General features: G+C 43.0%; 1 protein-coding gene across 18 annotated transcripts in view; it reads right to left on the minus strand.

The window, feature by feature from the left end:
* Positions 1-608: 608 nt before the first annotated feature.
* Positions 609-16,640, minus strand: part of NRG1 (neuregulin 1) — a gene marked incomplete at its 3' end in the record, with an annotated part of 1,102,492 nt that continues 1,086,460 nt past the window's right edge. For 7 of the 18 annotated variants that reach the window (XM_082715097.1, XM_082715098.1, XM_082715086.1 and 4 more), the window contains 5 exons: positions 9,257-9,359; positions 7,592-7,718; positions 5,054-5,184; positions 4,066-4,272; positions 609-1,332 (listed from right to left, as the gene is read on the minus strand). In XM_082715097.1, the coding sequence (XP_082571223.1) occupies positions 681-1,332; positions 4,066-4,272; positions 5,054-5,184; positions 7,592-7,718; positions 9,257-9,359 (1,220 nt within the window). Of the gene's footprint in view, positions 1,333-1,721; positions 1,864-4,061; positions 4,273-5,053; positions 5,185-7,591; positions 7,719-9,256; positions 9,360-14,038; positions 14,063-16,640 lie in introns of those variants that run through there. The other 11 variants (XM_082715101.1, XM_082715100.1, XM_082715096.1 and 8 more) reach the window with 5 other exon arrangements.

The following is a 16,640-nucleotide window of genomic DNA, read 5'->3' on the forward strand; positions in this document are numbered from 1 at the left end:
CATTTTCGCGAGAGCGAGCTGTCTTCTGATTAAGAATATAGTTTTTTTAAAATCACAATATTACTTTCTTCCTAATATTTAACATTACTTAGTGCAGTTTCCTGCTGTAATTAATAGTAGCATGCTGTTGGATCTACTATTATCTCAGAGCCCAGTGAAGCGAACCTTTGGCTGGCAGAGGAGACACAACTCGTTTCATATACTGAAAGCAAAAGAAAACTTCATACAAAAGAGAAGAGTATTTCGATGGATGTGCCATTACAAGACGTACTGATCGGGCGCTACTAGAAGCAAACGGAGGGACAGTTGCAAGTCTTGCAAATCATACATCCCATCAACATCAGAATGCAATGCACGAGAAGCCAGAGAAAACTGAATATATGGGAGATTTTGCTGAAATACTGTGGAAAAGCAATCACAGTAACTGTACAAAACTTGCTCTCAACATAACAGAACATAAAGGCACCATTGATATCTTTCTCATTTTGAAATACTGTAAAAAATTGCTACATATGGCACATAACACATTTTTACATACATATATTTAATTTATAAAAGTTTTTTTTTCCTGTTTTCTATTTGCAGAACTGCTAAAATAAAATAAATTGTTTAATTTAAGGTGGAATACTTTATTATATAAAATAAAGTTTTACAGGTGAATCTATGTGTTTATTTCGGTTTTATACAGCGATAGGGTCTTGATTAGCGATTACACTAGACAGCCTGGCCTGCAATTCCTCCTGCGTCGAGAAGCGGGCTGCTGGGTTAGTCCTGCTGTCCGCCAGGCGGAAGGCAGGTGCTGCCTCAAGACTGGCTGCCAGGGGGTTCTGAATGCCCAGGAAGGGTGTATCCTCCCCTACTCTCTCATCTTCTGTTTCACTCTCTGAGTTAGTGCCCTCAGCGCTTGCGTTGCTGTCCATTTCCAACCTGTTGGTGATGTGGCCATTGGGCTTGGTTCTTTTGGCCCGCCGGCTACTGGTGAGTTTCTTAACAGGTTCTTGAGCTGGCTCGTACTCCTGGGTGGTTTCATACTCCTCATCCTCCACTATCCTCAAGGGGCTAGGGGGCAGGCTGTTGCTCTCATGGGCGGGGTTGTGGTGGAAGGAGTTGAACTGCTGAGGGTGATGGTCATACTTCTCCCGCAGCCTTGGTGGTGTCACCAGAAGCAGAGGTCTCTCTTCTTCCACGAAGGGGCTGACTGCCATGACGGGCATGGATACCGTCGTGCTGGACGCAGGTGGAGACATTTCCAAAGGGGGCGATTTGGGGGAGCTTGGCGTGTGGAAATCTACAGGTGACATACGAGCCGGGGTGGTCATTGCTGACACATACCTGTGTGAGCACAGAATACCCCGCATGAGTGTGACATAAGAAAAGGCAGAGAGTAGGGAGGGTAAGGGGACAGAAGGCATGATATCATAGATTCAGAAAACAAAGAATTTCTATGCATTATATACACTTCTGGATTTTTAACACTAAGGACATTCGGCACCCTTGGAATCTAGAATTATGTAGCCAAGAGTTTCCTCACGGGAGTACATGCAAAGATCAGCTAGATTGCCTAACTCATCCAAGCTCTGGGGATTTGCAAGTTCATTGTGATTTTAAATAAAAGCATCAGAGTCAGGACAAGAGGGCACTGGGTCCTGGAAACCTTTCAGTGTACAAGGACCAAGGCACAGGGATTTGGAAGGAAAAGAAGTATTACTTAAATACTATACCTTCCTAAAGGCCAAGGGGTCTTAGAGAATGAAGCCCAAATGGGGAATGGAGGAAGATCTAAGATGAGTTGCTGATAGCTGGGTCTGCGTGCATTTGGATCTGTGTGCCTTGTTTCTCCTTAGCTCAGCTATAAGGTTATGTCTTATGAAAAAAAAAGAGCATAGTAACTTAGATTTATTCCTGGTAACAGTGTAACACATTTGAGTGCTTTCAGTTTTTCCATGAAATGCTACTTCTTTTAACATTCTATTTGCAACTCTCCATCCCAGTGACCAAGACATTTAGAAACAAGTCAGAGAGAACCTTATGTTGGCGCCCTAGGCACTTCCAAGCTCCAGTCTACCTCTCGTCAAAAACCCATGGCTACATCAGTCTTTGGCTTAGCTTTTGTGACTGCTCAGGGCTGGCTGTACCATGTTACCTCACGTCACGTTATATCCAGTAGTGCTCCGTAAATCTCATTGTCAAGACATCGAATGCATTTTTTTTTTTTTTTAAAACCATGTCATGATTTCTTTCTCCAGAACAAGAAGGCCTGAGTTAGCACTGAAGAAGATGTGGCTTACTCAGAGTCACATTTCTCAACTTTGATAAAAATGTTGCCAATGCATAGCACCAAAACACTCTTTTCTTCACGTTGGCATTCACAGAGTCTAATTTGACAAGACCTGTGATGACACAGGACACCGTTATTCGAACTCTAGCTAACAGGAACAGAAAACCTATTAACTTTCCTGCTCTTCTGCCATGATTCAGAGTCATACGGATGTGAGGTCTAGCTGTGTCTAAAACAGGAAGGTGTTTAGAGATGGAAATACTTGGGGCTCGAGGCTCCAACTTCTGTTCTGGGGATACTTAAATTAAGCTCTCTGAGAAGTGCTAATCCAGATTCAGCCAACACATAAAGGTGATTCATCTTTTCTCTCCAAGCTCTCAAGGTTCAGGTGGATTCTGCGGTCCTAGATAGTATTTGTGGTGTGCACGGAAGCCTACCACAGCAGGAAAACGTCAGCCTTTCGAAAGAAATACCACATGGAGTGATGAAGACAGAATTGATCCCTCGCCTCTTTCTCCGGTCCCAAAAAAGACTGGATTAAGATAGAGTTTCTTAATACATAAAGATACAATTATATGAATTTAAGACTGAGGTTCTTAAACCAGTTTGGGACCATGCCTACATTTTCACAGATGAATGACAGAGCAACCTCTCATTCCAAAAAGCTCTGAAATCCCATTTTGGGGTAAAGACCCTGGAAGAAGAGATCAGCAAGCTCTCCAGGACCTGCTGGCCCAGAACCAGTCATCCTTCATTACTTCCTTACTTCAAGGACTTCCCAGCCAGTCCATGAGTGGCACGGGTCCATTAGCATTATCCCTACCCACGTGACTAGGTATGGAATGGACATCACGTAAACCTTTCAGCAAGTGGTCAAGGATTACACTGAGATCATCATACAGTAAACAAACAGGCAGTATCCCTCTGGATTTGAAAACAAACAAGTAACAACTTACTGATCCTTCCACAAATGCTGGTTGGCTGTAACTCTCTCCCAATTTAAGTGAAAATGAATAAAGAGAATCTATGGATTCAGTATTCCTATGAAGCGTCTCTTACTTTCCTTCCCTCTGTTTTTGATTTTACCTTGTCTATAACCCTTGCGCCGCCACCCCCTCCCACCCCCCCGCAACCCAGTGCGGTATCCCCAGAAGAAAGCCAGAACATTCTGGAATAGAGCAAAATCTGCTTTGAAACCCCTCTGCGAAGACTGCGTCGGCAGCATACAAAAGATTTACTCGTCCCTTCTTTTTGAATTTTGTAAAAGGGATACTATATGGTGGAATGCAAGCAGTTCCCCATGAGAGTCAGCAATGACACAGCCCTTGATCTGATTTAACAGAGGCTGGAAGGTAAGAAAAACTTAGCACCCGAGTTCACAAGACCAGCTAGACCAGAATTCGGATAACTCGGCAAATTCAGATTATAGAAGGGTCCTTCTCGAACACTGGTGCCATCTCTCTAAAGTTACAACGGAGAAAACAGAGGCTCAGAGTGGGTGTGAGCCTCAGGTTAGAGCTGCCACCTCTGGGTTAGCTGCCCCGAACACGTCAAATCAGTCCTGCTCCTTAAGAATCTGTCGCCCGTCAGGGACAATGCGCGCAGCTCAGAAGAAATGAGTTCAGTCAAACAAAAAGATGAGTTCATCAACTAGGGAACTGGAAGGGGCAACTGCCGCCCCTTAGTCTCGTTGGAGCAGAGTTCTGTAGGTGAGACCACAGGTGCTCATGGGGATTCTGCTACTGGGGTGCTTTCTCCTCTGTGGTAGTTTTACCCTCCGGTTTTACCTTTCACTATGAGGAGAGTCTCGGTAGGAGTCAGGGGTTTCTCTAGCATGCCTGAGGAAGCTGTTACATTCTCGAGGGCCTCCCAAGCCATTAAGTCGTCCTCGTGGGCCCCCGGTTGGGCTGGTGTGTCTGCTGTTTTCTACTGATGACATCATGATTACAGAGTGACTTTCCGAAAGGATGCTTTCAGTGTGCCCATTGCTCCAGCTGGAGGGGAAACGGGAGAGGCAAAGAGAGATACACATGTATTTTTTAAGGATCTGCAAAAATGGAAATGAAAGGAAGTGATCTGGTAACTATTCCGCTTCGGTCTATCAGCATTTGATGACAACGTTACTCACCTCAGAATAGAATTAGTCTTACTTGCTCTAGAGAGGATCTTGATTTTGTTTGGCTTTGTAAGGATAGAGTTTATTTACTTGTTCATCCATTCAACACATATTTACCAAATGTCAGTGTGTACTAAGTGTTCTTACAATCTCTCTGTTCTCGAGTGGCTTAGGTTAAGGAGACACTTGGCCCATGAGCTACACTGGGCAGCCCCGTGTTGCCCTTGGTAGCATGCTCTCACACGGGAATCCCCAAGGTTAAGTTCAGCTGTTGGACATTTCCAAGGGCAGCCCAGTCATAGGAAGGGGTGAACTTCTAATTACTATAGAGCATCTAGGACAGACATTTTCTATTGTAGCAATTCAATGAGTAGTCAGGCATGAATAAAGACAATCTCTAAAATGGGGAACAACAATCCTGTGAGTAGGTATTATTTTTACTTTCAGTACTGAAAAAATGGGAGGCTGCAATTTAAACAGCAATTAAATGGCAGAGTCACTTGATGTCCAAAGTCCGTTTTTGTCCCAAATCATACATTTTGCTATATGTCCTTGCCTCCTATGTGTCTCCTGTTCCTTTCTGAGGCAGTGAGAGCAAAAGGCAAGGTCTAGAAGTTCTCTCGTGGAGTAGTGCCCTGCAATGGTTTTCATTCTCATACCTGTGGCTGGGAGTCTGGGTAACGGTGGTGGAGTGGTGAGCTGTTGAGGTGTAGTGACTGGTGGAAAACGATGTCTCCGCTTCTCGCTCAACAATATGCTCACTAGAGATGACATTTTTAGATACGTATTGCTGGATAAACAAAGAGACACAACTTGAAGATTCCTATTAATCAGGAACATCATCATCATCACACACAAAACCTGCTCTCCAACATTTACTTCATGATACATTCTATTTCGCCAATGGTTAGATGGCAAATCCCCTCCTGGCTATAAGGCCTTTCAATTCAGTAAATGAAATTAATGAAACATCCTTTGGAGGCACACATCGTGTGGGTTCTGCGATCTTAACTGCATCCTATCAGAAACAGACCTAGGTCTTTTATCTTATTTCCAACCAATAATGCAGGTGGAATTCAAGATAAATCTCTGCCCCATGTTCGTTTTTGTCATAGTTGTTGTGGGTGAAGAAGATTAACAGACGGCTGAAGGAAACAAAAGCATAGAGATCCCAAATTTCAAGTCAGGAGAGGATATATATTTTTTTAATTTAAAATTTTTTTTAACAATCTCTGTAGTTTTAATCTACTTTTCTTTTTCAGTTTCCAAGGGCCCATGCTGCCCTGATAATAGCACTGAAATTTTCAATTGTTGTCCATGGTAAGGCTAACGAAGCCACTGAGAGAACTGAAGGACTTAGAGAAGCTGTTAAGTTCACACATCCTGACAAAGCACACAATATACAAAAGGCCTGTATGTAGCGCAAGTAGACTCTACTTATTTTCATCACCAAATTGCACAAGCTATTGAAGGCACAAGCCTTCAGTCAGTGAAAGAGATACATTTCGAAGTTGTGTTTGAAATGCTGTTCGTTTTACACCAAACTGAATTGAGAAACGGAAACAGGCATGGAAAGGAGTACTCTCAGGTGAAGTGGGCACTTTATAAGCAAGGGGCCGTGGGCTGTAAAAGAACCTGATGTATTTATGGAAACCCCAAAAATATAGAACTTGAATTATGCTTCAAACTCTAGTTGGTTCTCTTAGTGGAAAGGCTAGCCCATGTAGCTCTTTCTGGGACGTGCGGTTCACTTGCTTTAAGGAAAAGATGGGGAGGTCATGATTCATGAGCTCTTTCTAGACTGTGGACCGTCTCCCTCTTGGTCCTTGAAAGACAATGGAAGCTTGGTGAGTCTAATGAAAATAATACTTAACAATTATCGACCACACACTGCATGTCACTGGGCTAAGTGTTTTATATGGATTGCCTTGTTCAATGCTCATAGGACTTTTTGGAGTAGGTGTTATTTTTAGGCCTGCTGTCCTAATGAAGAAATGGGGTTTAGACAGATTAAATAAAGCCCAAAGTAACACAGCCTGCGAGATAATTGGAATGCGAACAGCCATTCTGCTTCCTATATATTATAACAGACATAGTGACAGATTGTAGGTGTGTCTGCATGGACTGAATGCATTTATCAACTGTGCAGAACATTCTAATGAACACTGGTAAGGGGAGGGAAGCAGCCCAAGGAACTAATGTATCAGCATGTTATTCCTCTCTGGAAGGTCCTTGCTACAAGGCTGGCTGCCAGCTGACTAACCAGCAACTCTGAACTTGGGTCTAGGATACATTTGCTCCACAAATATATATTTTTTTATAGGATACAAAAAAAAGTAATGCAATGTAACCTTCAAGCTTTGCCTATAAAAAGCCAAACACCTGAGGGAAATGCAGAGAGCAGGAAAAATTACAGTGGAATAGGAAGAATGATAACTTTAAAAGCCAGGGAAGCGGAGTCCAGCTCCGGCCCTCATCTGTAAAAAGGGGAGGTTTGAAAGATCACATCCAAAGACTCTCCAGAATGTCATATTCTATGACCTAGTTATATTTAAAAGCCAAGTGCTTGGTAAATTTTAAACAGAATATTTGAGTCATTAAAGATACATTTAATCTGGAGAGTTTGACTTCAGGTAGAAAGAGTCAGGGAACAAGAAAGCATTATGTTCTCCCACTTTTGCTACTGAGAAGGGAGTTCGATAAGTCATTTGGCCCTTGCATGCCCTAACTGCTTCCTTTGTAAATCAGAATCAGTAAATCATCAGGTCCTGGGAGATGCCTCTAATAAAAGTCACTCTGAAGCCCTGAGCTCGGTTATCAGTACTTGGTTGTCAGACCCTGGAGGAGCCTTCATTTTCAAATCATGAAAAAAAAAATTCCTTCTGGTTCTTGGATCATTAATTTCATTATTTTTCTATGTGTTTTTCTTCTCTTTCTTCCAGTTAGGCCCTCCCTGTATTATTATTATTTCCAACCCCTTAATGAACACTTTATGAGAGGAAATGTGCTGGTCTTACAGTAACCAAATCCACTTTAAAAAATGTTCCCATTATTTTGTCCTGGTGAAACCCTGGATTCCTGGAAGCCATGGTGATTAATGACAGTAGCTAAGAGCCTAAGAGCTTTAGAAAATAAACGTCAAGGTGCCTGAACAGAGGAGAGATGCTGAGCTTTTCCACTGGCCAGACTCAACATACATTCACCAGCTGGACGTTCTCAGGGGGCGGGTTGGGGTGGTGAGGCCCGTTTGCTATGTTCACCATGTTGTTGCGTTCAGACCGCAGACTCTGCCGAAGACGGTCATGTAGCTTTTTCCGTTGTTTCCTGGATATGAAAAAGGGAAGATTTATTTTTTTTCTATCATTTACATTTCTTGGTACAGTCCATTCTTGATTCTACCAACACGGAAGCCAGGTAGGAGATTGAAGGAGGATATGCCACTCCGTCTTGGAATCTGCCTATGGACAGAGATGGAGTCATACAGTCTTAGTGAATACGTTTAAGGAGCTGGGGTGGGGATTCTTAACAGAAATCTAACTGGACTGCTGAGAGATAGGGGAAAAAAAAAGAAGACAAGATAAATCAAGTTGACATTTGGCTTAAACGCCAACTTTCGCGATCAATCCATCTTTGTCCGAGTCTTACAGATGGCCATTTGTCTTAGGTACCAATTTTTGCCGTGCGATTGATAAGGCTGATTTCATTCATAATTTTGTCTGTGTGTCTCTTAAGGAGATGAGGTTAATTTTGAATCTGTACCTTCTACGGTGGGTGTGCATGAATGGCATTGTACATGAGAGCAGCTAGGTACATAATTTGCCCGTAGATTTAGCACAGTTATAACATGATCTTACCCTAGTATCACTTTTTTTGGTAGAACTAGGTAATGGATATTCAAATACTGAGATTGAATCTAATAAGACTCAGAAGGTAGATTCCAGGAAGGCTTATCTCTATCGCTTATGCAATCCTGGCAACCCATGAAATCAGGGGTATTAAGAAAATGCCATCCGTCCCCTTAATTTTAGGGTCTAAAAACATATTGTCTTTGTTCCTCAAGCAACATTCAGATCATGATAATATCCGCCCCCACGACTGGTCAGAGTTTATGTGATGAGGCAACAAAATGAAACAAAACTGTTAACATTATTTCCTATTTGAAGCAGAAGTTCTATGTAAGAGAGGAAAGTGAAGGGAATTTGGGTCACACGGTAATTGTGTTTGTATTATGTTTGTGTTATGGACCCAGCTTAAGGGACCAGACACACTGAACACAAATCTGCTTTAATGTTTTCTTTTCTTTCAAACCAAGATTTGCTTGATTCTCCTCCCATGAGATTCCTTTTGTACATCCCGCACTTTGAGAGCATTTGAACTGGTAAGCTCATTAGAGGGAACAGGCAAATCATCGCAGTAATGTTTTAAAAACCTTCACTGCCACCATTGCCAAGTGTTTCCTTTAGCTCCTAAGTCTGAGTGCAGAGTGGGACACGATTTCAGTGGTGACAGGACAGGCACACCTTGGGTGCCTACCATTATCCTCTCGGGATGTGGTAGGCCCACCTCGTCCACAGATACCTGCCCCACAAGCCCATCCCTCCAACACTTTCCCAGGTCACAGGTCATAGCCAATGACCACGGGTCTTCTGAACCCTTTCACACAAATAGGCAAAGCTTTCTAGTTACAGAAAAAGTCCTCAAAAGAGCTTACTTAGAGGAAAAAATGAGGAGAAATGCCCCCCTGCCTCCCCACTCCCACTTTTCAAGACTAGGCTGTTGCAAACGCTCTCTGCAGAGCCCTGGGCTGGCTAAGCCGTCTTCTCTGTGCTAAGGAGAGAGAGGCACGGAGGAGGAAGGTTTACTTGGTTTTGCAGTAGGCCACCACACACATGATGCCGACCACAAGCAGGGCGATGCAGATGCCGGTGATGGTCAGCACTCTCTTCTGGTAGAGTTCCTCCGCTTCTGGAAAGGGATGAGAGCAGACGTCACCAAAGCCCCCTTACACTCGCCAGGACTTAACAACTGAATAGTTGGCATGCGGCATGGCACTGTCCATGTTCATAAGAAAGTAAATATGTGACAATTCATCACTTTTGCAGACATACTTAAGGTACAGCATACTCTGCGTTATACTCTGAGCTTAAACAGCTAAGGCAGCTGGGGCCATTTGCAATAAAAAATTACACTATTAAATTACTTTACTTAAAAGCTACAAATATATATAATATATATATATGCATTAAACTGGCAAATCATAAACATTAATTAGAAAATAATTATTTAGTTAAAACTGTAGTTTTTAATTAAAAAAAAAACCAAAACTCTTGCAAAGGCAACAGGAATCAAAGCCAATAAAAGGAGCTGGGATTGGAACCAGGAACCAGCAGTCCTCGCCCTCGACTCTCCCCTGTTCCCCCCTCCCAAATCCCTTTTGATTTCCCAGCCAGTTTATATTCCGGTGGTCTTTACAAGGAGCCATTTCTAACTTAAGAAATAAAGTCAAAAACATTTGCAAACATGAGCTTGACTTGTAGTTAGCAACAATACCGAGGCGGGATCCCTACGATTTAAAGGTAACATGTGAACATGTTATAAGCGCCACGGTGGGGAGAGCAGGGCACTGTATCAGAGAAAATCCAATATGGTGGGTAGGATAGTACAGGGCCAAGATGGAGATTTGTCCTTTGAAGGACAATTATTATCAATTCACCGACTGTACTTAGAAACCTAATTGATGTGTGTAAAGAAACCACTAGCACATGGGCTATGTGACTTGGACTAGATTGTACAGCCCTATAGTGAGGGCTTGGCATGTCAGCTCAAGGAGGTCACACGAGGTGATGCTTAGAACTTTTGGTTCTTAAATGCAACTGGTCTTTTATTCATGGAAGTCTTTCTATTTGCAAATCCGTTTTGGGGAGGGATCCCTTGATTATACTTTGGTAGGTCAGGATCTTCTTGAGATTGGCAGATTTAATGGCGAACCTGATCTCTTCGGAACTGAGCCTCCAACCAGTCTAATTACATTTATTGGAGGACATTCACAAGTTCACTGACAAAGAGAACTCAGACTGGTACGTCATAAACATTGTAAGCTGAACTTGCCAAATTGATTAATAAGCTGGTCAAAAACTGGGGGGTATTATACAAATTGAGGTCTCTTATCTGGACATCAACATGGGGCCTTAGGGAACATTTTCAATTTTCTTTACTGAAAGAGGGCGAGTCGCAGGAAGTTTTCTTGAAATGAAAAAGTGCATTTTAATTTCTGTGATACAGTAGACCTTATCATTAAACAAAACATTTCCTACAAGCCAAGCCCATGGTAATCAAATTCCAGTTAACAGGTCAGGAACATTGTCAAATCAAATTAATATAGCACTGATTATTAACAGGAGAAGGAGAATAGAAGTCAGTGGGTAAAAGACTAGAATGCTGCAGAAATTATACAAAAACAAACTAAAAGGGTGGGAAGTGGGAGGGGGAAAAAAACAAACCCAGAGGACAGACAGACTGACAGAATGACGGAGAGAGGGAGGAAGGCAGGTGGGAGGGAAAACAAGATTCAAAGTGAAGGAGCCATCTGAAGTCCCTGGCACAGCATGCCCGATACTAAGGGAGGAAAAATAAACAAACAAAAGAAAAGCAGAGGGAGGAAATGCTGGGTGGGAAGAGAGGGTGGGTGCGAAGTTGGAAGGGTGACCCCATACAGCATAACGCCTACCCTAGGCTGGCCGTCACGTGGAAGCCACAATTAGGAAGCAAAGCAGCTGGTGCATTGCAGTGAGACAATGACCCAGGAGACATAGAGTGGGGTCACATATTTTTGTGCCAGAAAGTCAGCTGAGGATGTGGAATGTGAATGCTTCTGTGTTAATTGCTGTGTCTGCCGCCTCCCCTCCCCCAGAGCCCCAGGACAGGGAATCACATTTGACAAGGTGGTAATCTGTGAGAGGGTGCCCCAGGGGTCTCCTCGGAGACCTGGCCTGTGGATCAGTTTTTAGCGATAATCTAAGAAGGAGAGACTGTGCCCCCCCCAGCCCCCACCACCCCCAGTCCCTTCTTGAGGGGTCCGGGGGTTGCAGGGCTCCTCTGGGTGTGACCGGTTGGTTCAGAAACAGCCATGTTCAAGTATCATTGCCACGAAAATGAAACCCCTGCTTTACCGTGCCCTCTTTCACTCACTCTCTTGGCTTCTTTTGAAAGGGTAAGGGCTTGGTAGCTCTGGCATCTTAACACCCCATCTTTAGAAAAATCCGGGAAGTTACTTCGGACAACTACAAAAATGGGATGTATCTAAGGACTGAAGGGGGAAAGGGCTTCCTAGGTACTCCCTGGGGATTCGAAAGGGCTTCCTAGGTACTCCCTGGGGATTCCGTTCACAAGATTGGTGGTTGCTAATCATAAAACAATAGATGGACCTCAGGTTGTCAGCAAATGTGGCATGCTGACTCACTGCTCTGCCCAGGTTATGTGGGAAGACACACGTTTTTCCAGTGAAATTGGTCACGGAAATAAAAAGGCAAGCTCAGTGAAGGCCAAAGGGTATAAAGCCGAAGTGCTAAAATGAACCAATGAAAGGCAAGGCCCTTAGAATACAGATGTAGGATTAAGATTCTGTATTCACAACAGCATTTACTGAATACATTCTATGTTTCTCATCTTCGTTTATATTTCACTTTCCAGTGATGTACTAGATCAGGGGATCCCCCCACCACATCACGAATGTGTTAAAACTACTTGATGAACAATCATATAAACAATGGGTTCTTTTCACCCCCATTCCCCTTATTTTTTTTTTTTCCCTAGTGTGACAGGGTCAGTAGGGCAAGAGCAAATTAGAGGCAGTGCTGAAAAAAAGAATCTGTCAGTCCAGTTGGCAGATCTGCCGTAATGAATGGAAATGCTTCCGAGTCTTTACTCTATGGTTTGGCTGGACGCATTGAAGTCAATCAGATCAAACATGTTTTCCAGTCTGATCTAGCCAGGCTAAGAGACAGAAGCCTTGTCTTTCTCAGTGTTAATTGACCTTTAAGGTCTGATTTTCCTTAAGGGGAACGTTCTGGCTTAGTACACTGGCTGTCGTGGGACTATGAAGTCTCTGGACTGTGCGCCTTTAAGAGGTACGCCGGTGCCAGCACCATGTATCTTTCCTAACCCTTCAGATCACGCTGAGGAAGTCCTATATCTGAACTACCCATTGCCCTACCTCATTGTCTGGGAATAGAAATATTAAATTCTAGTTAGACCCTAAAGTGATTAAAATGGGAGAGATGCTATTAAGGAAAAGAAGGAGGTGATGGTAGATTTTATTCCTCCCTGCAGGAAAGGCAGGTAAGCCTTTTTAGTAGTGGGACAATTTTTATCCTGAGGGAGGTGATCTTAGCAGATCCCTCTCGTCAAGTAGATAACCTGCCACCTGAGTGGCGTTGGTGGGAACTCTCCTGCTTCTCACTCTTGCAAGATGTTCTCCGATGTGCAAAGGATCACTCACATGTAAGCGGGGGCTTTCTCAACAAATGAATTGTTTCTCTTCAAAGTTTTTTTTTGGGGGGGGATGGGCAATTGGTTGAGTTTCTATCCCTGTCACAGACAGAACTTAAAACAGCCTTATTTTACAGAAATTATGGAACGTAGATTAGGTATGGACTGTGATGCTCTCATCCAAAGAGAGTAGCAGCTATGCTGCAGGGCACCCTCATTGCATGACGTCATGACACCAGCTGCTAATCAGGACATCGCTTTGTTGACATTCCAGCACTGCAGGAGGTGGTCAGGGAGCCTCTGGGATGACAGAATGGCTTCCCTCTACTCCCAAGACTGGCCCTGTCTCCCAATTATTTAGGACAAAGGCCTTCAAAGGGACTATGCCCCAGATTTATAGGCTCCTAAGAGATACTATTTAATGTTTACAGTGTGAACATTTCTCTTTGATTACTGGTCTAGATAATCTAAGCGACTCAAGGTTAATTCCATTAGCACTAGAATTTCCACCTAAAATAGCACTGGGTGTATTTTTTTTTTTCTGTTTTCTATTTCCTTGCTCCTAAGATAATGAAGTTGACTAGAGGAGGGCCTGGATCTCCCCAGAAAATCAGAGTCTGTGGATACAATATCATGTTGCAATATAAGGGCTTTCTATGTTACTGTATCAAGTGGGTGATTTTTTACAGTGTATGTCATGTTCTCATCTGCCTAAGATGTGGTGTGTTTGTAAGCTGATGCATTTAGAGCTTCTTTTGTTCTCTCAGGCCTGGTTTGGTTCCTCCCATAGCCTTATGTACCTCTCGGACTTACCCCCCCATCCCCTGCCCCCCCAACCCACCCGCCCGCTCTGAAATAACAGCCTGGTCAGATCCAATCAGAGGGTCAAGGAACGTGGCTATATGTGACTTTGCAGCAGGTGATGTGATTTTTAAACTCTAAGTGGAGTGTGGGAATCTAGAAACTGCTGCACTCAGTGACATTTCGGTAAACTAATCATAGATTGGAAGCAGAGAAATCATTGTTATAGCTGTATGATCCCTTCTGAAGGAAAAGGAAATTAGTTAGGAACTGGAAGGTAAGAATAGGAGGGGAAAAGATTTCAGCTCATAGGTTCTAAATTCTGCAGGCTAAAAGGAATGATGATTGGTTCATACCCATAAATTCAATCCCAAGATGCTCTGCCAATGCAGAAAGTTGACAAAAAAAAAGAAAGAAAGGGAAAAAAGTTTCAGAAAAGAGCAATACACTGCACTCCAAAACACATTACACATGACTATTAACGGCTCTCTGGGCGTGCACATTGAACAGGACAAATGGTGGGTGGTTAAGGAAGCAGTGCTCAGGTACGCCTCCGTGAGTCCACATAGGGAACTTCTCTTTTTAAAGAGGTGTGCAAATACCAGCACACCCTGTCTTTATTAACCCTTAAAAGACCTTACTGAGGGAGAAGTTGTACAGCTGAACTATCCTCTATGGTACTTAATCCTCTGGGAACAGAAATACAGTATTTCTAATGAAAAATTTAAAAAGGCATTCGGTATTATTTCATTCCTCTCTTGAAAAGGCAGAAGCAAAGTGCCAGGGAGGTGATTTTGTTTTTTAACCCAAAGGCACACGGTGGCAGAGCCAGGAGTAGAAGCCAAGAGTATCGGAATTTGGTCTGAAATTTTTATTGTGTTGGATTCACAGTTTTCCAAGTTTGGACAGTCATGCTCTACACATTTCCTGTTGTTTGGTTATAAAAAACAAAAACAAAAAAACAAAACAAAACAAAAACCCCAAAACGAAAACAAATAAAAAACCCCCATCTCCTTTTCTGCTCCTAACCTTTCACTTTCTCCACCACTTACATAATGTTTCATTCACAGAAAGCAACAAACGCTTCTGCCCAAAAAGCCAGAGAGGGAATTGGGATTGGGGCACAGATCTGGCTTCCAGATTTTCCCAGTAACTCCTCTGTGGCATTGGAAAACCCTCAATGCCTCATTTTTCCAAAGAGTTAAAAAAAAAAAAAAAAAAAAAAAAAAGAGGAGGCTGCAGGAAGGATCCAATTCTTGAGGTCCTTAGTTAATGTCAATGTAGGACTCCCTCAAATAGCAACCAATTCAGTGGGCACTCCACAGTGCCGAGCTCCGCCGCACCGATGAGGGCACATGGCTCAGAGGCGTTGCAGGGCTGCCCCGGAGGGGGCTCAAAGGCGCAAGCTCACAGCCCACAGTCCTGGCAGATGTGTCCCTGGAGGCTCTCGGATGTCAGGACTAGCAGAACCTACAGCCTCCAGTGAAGAAATGGGGAACATGAGACAATTAAAAATAAACCCCTAAAACCTCCAGAAATGATAATTTCCATTCTTGAAGGAAAAAATTGTGAATGAGTTTCATCAGGTGGGACCCGTTAGGATTCCTTGCTTGCCCGCATGTGGTGGAGAGGCATGTGGAAAGGAAGGGCGGAATGAAAACGGAGATTCAGGGTCTCAATCCCTGACTGCAGAGATACCACGGTGGTCCAAAAAATAGGACACGGCACCTCTTGAGTTGGAAGACATGCAGTTGAGGGGGTAGTTCTTGTACAGAAACATCAGTTTGGGCATGGACAAATCACTTCAAGTACAGAGCAGAAAATCCAAGGGTGCTGGTTTGTCCCGGTTCTAGATCCTGCCTCTGCCATTGATCTGTGCAGTGACTCTGGACCAATTAACTTCTCACTGACAAAATCTTAGGATCCTCACACGTGTCACAGGGAGACACGGTGGAATAAAGGAGCCAGGAAATATGGCGGCCAACAGCGAAAGGGTTAAGAGCTCAGAAAACCGCCCTATCTGGAGATCTACCTTGGGCCACTTAATTGCATGGAAGTTTATTTTTAACTAATTAATGGCCAGGAAAACTCTGAAAGCTTCTGGGGTATACCCAAGAATTTAGACTTTGAAAACTTTCCACCTCTTAAGGAAATGAAGCTTCCAGATTAAAAAAGAAATCAAAGAGTACATCAAGTAACAATAATACAGAATAGTTCAGTCTGCCCTGGGTCAAGGGTACTCAGGCAAATAACCTAAACTTTTCATAAAGTAAAAGCCAGAGGATTTAGGATTAAATCGGTTGCACAAGGTTCACAGTAAAATCACAATTTATTCCAATCCAAATAAACTTCACTTGTTTCTGTGCGACACTCATTTTGACAAAGTGGCAGCCTCCCCGACCCTCTGCTCCCTTTATATAAACTTTGGGGACATCAAGTACAAGAATTCATTTTCCAAGGAAGTGATAATAAATTTCCTTACACATTTCCTTGAAGATGTGACTCAGTTTTTCTCCCTAGAATCCCTTCCATCTTATGCCTTTTCCTCCTACCGGTCAGTAATAATTTAAGGGTTAAAATCAAGAGAGATCGACAGAAACTTTTTCCAGAGAATCATTATTCCATGCCTACATGAACACTGCTAATGATCTATATTAGTTGCGTAGAAAGCTTGGTTAAGTCTTCAATAAAATTAGTAGCATGCCCATGCATACATATTACTGCATTTACAGTTTTATAGGTAAGTCTGTGAGCCTAACTATAATTTCATTTCATGGGAAGTCACTCGTATCAGGCAGCTCCAATTTCAAATAATTCAAAGGGAAATTGGTACTTAAAATTGGAATCTCTTCTGGCCACAAGCCCTAACAAGGAAACAAGCAGAGGAAACATGCATCAGTCATTCTCAATGTGGAGCAGATACTGCTCTAATTTATTCTTGCTATTGGTGGCTACATT

The sequence above is a fragment of the Mustela nivalis genome, assembly GCF_964662115.1.
Source record: "Mustela nivalis genome assembly, chromosome: 20".
NCBI classification, from domain to species: domain Eukaryota; kingdom Metazoa; phylum Chordata; class Mammalia; order Carnivora; family Mustelidae; genus Mustela; species Mustela nivalis.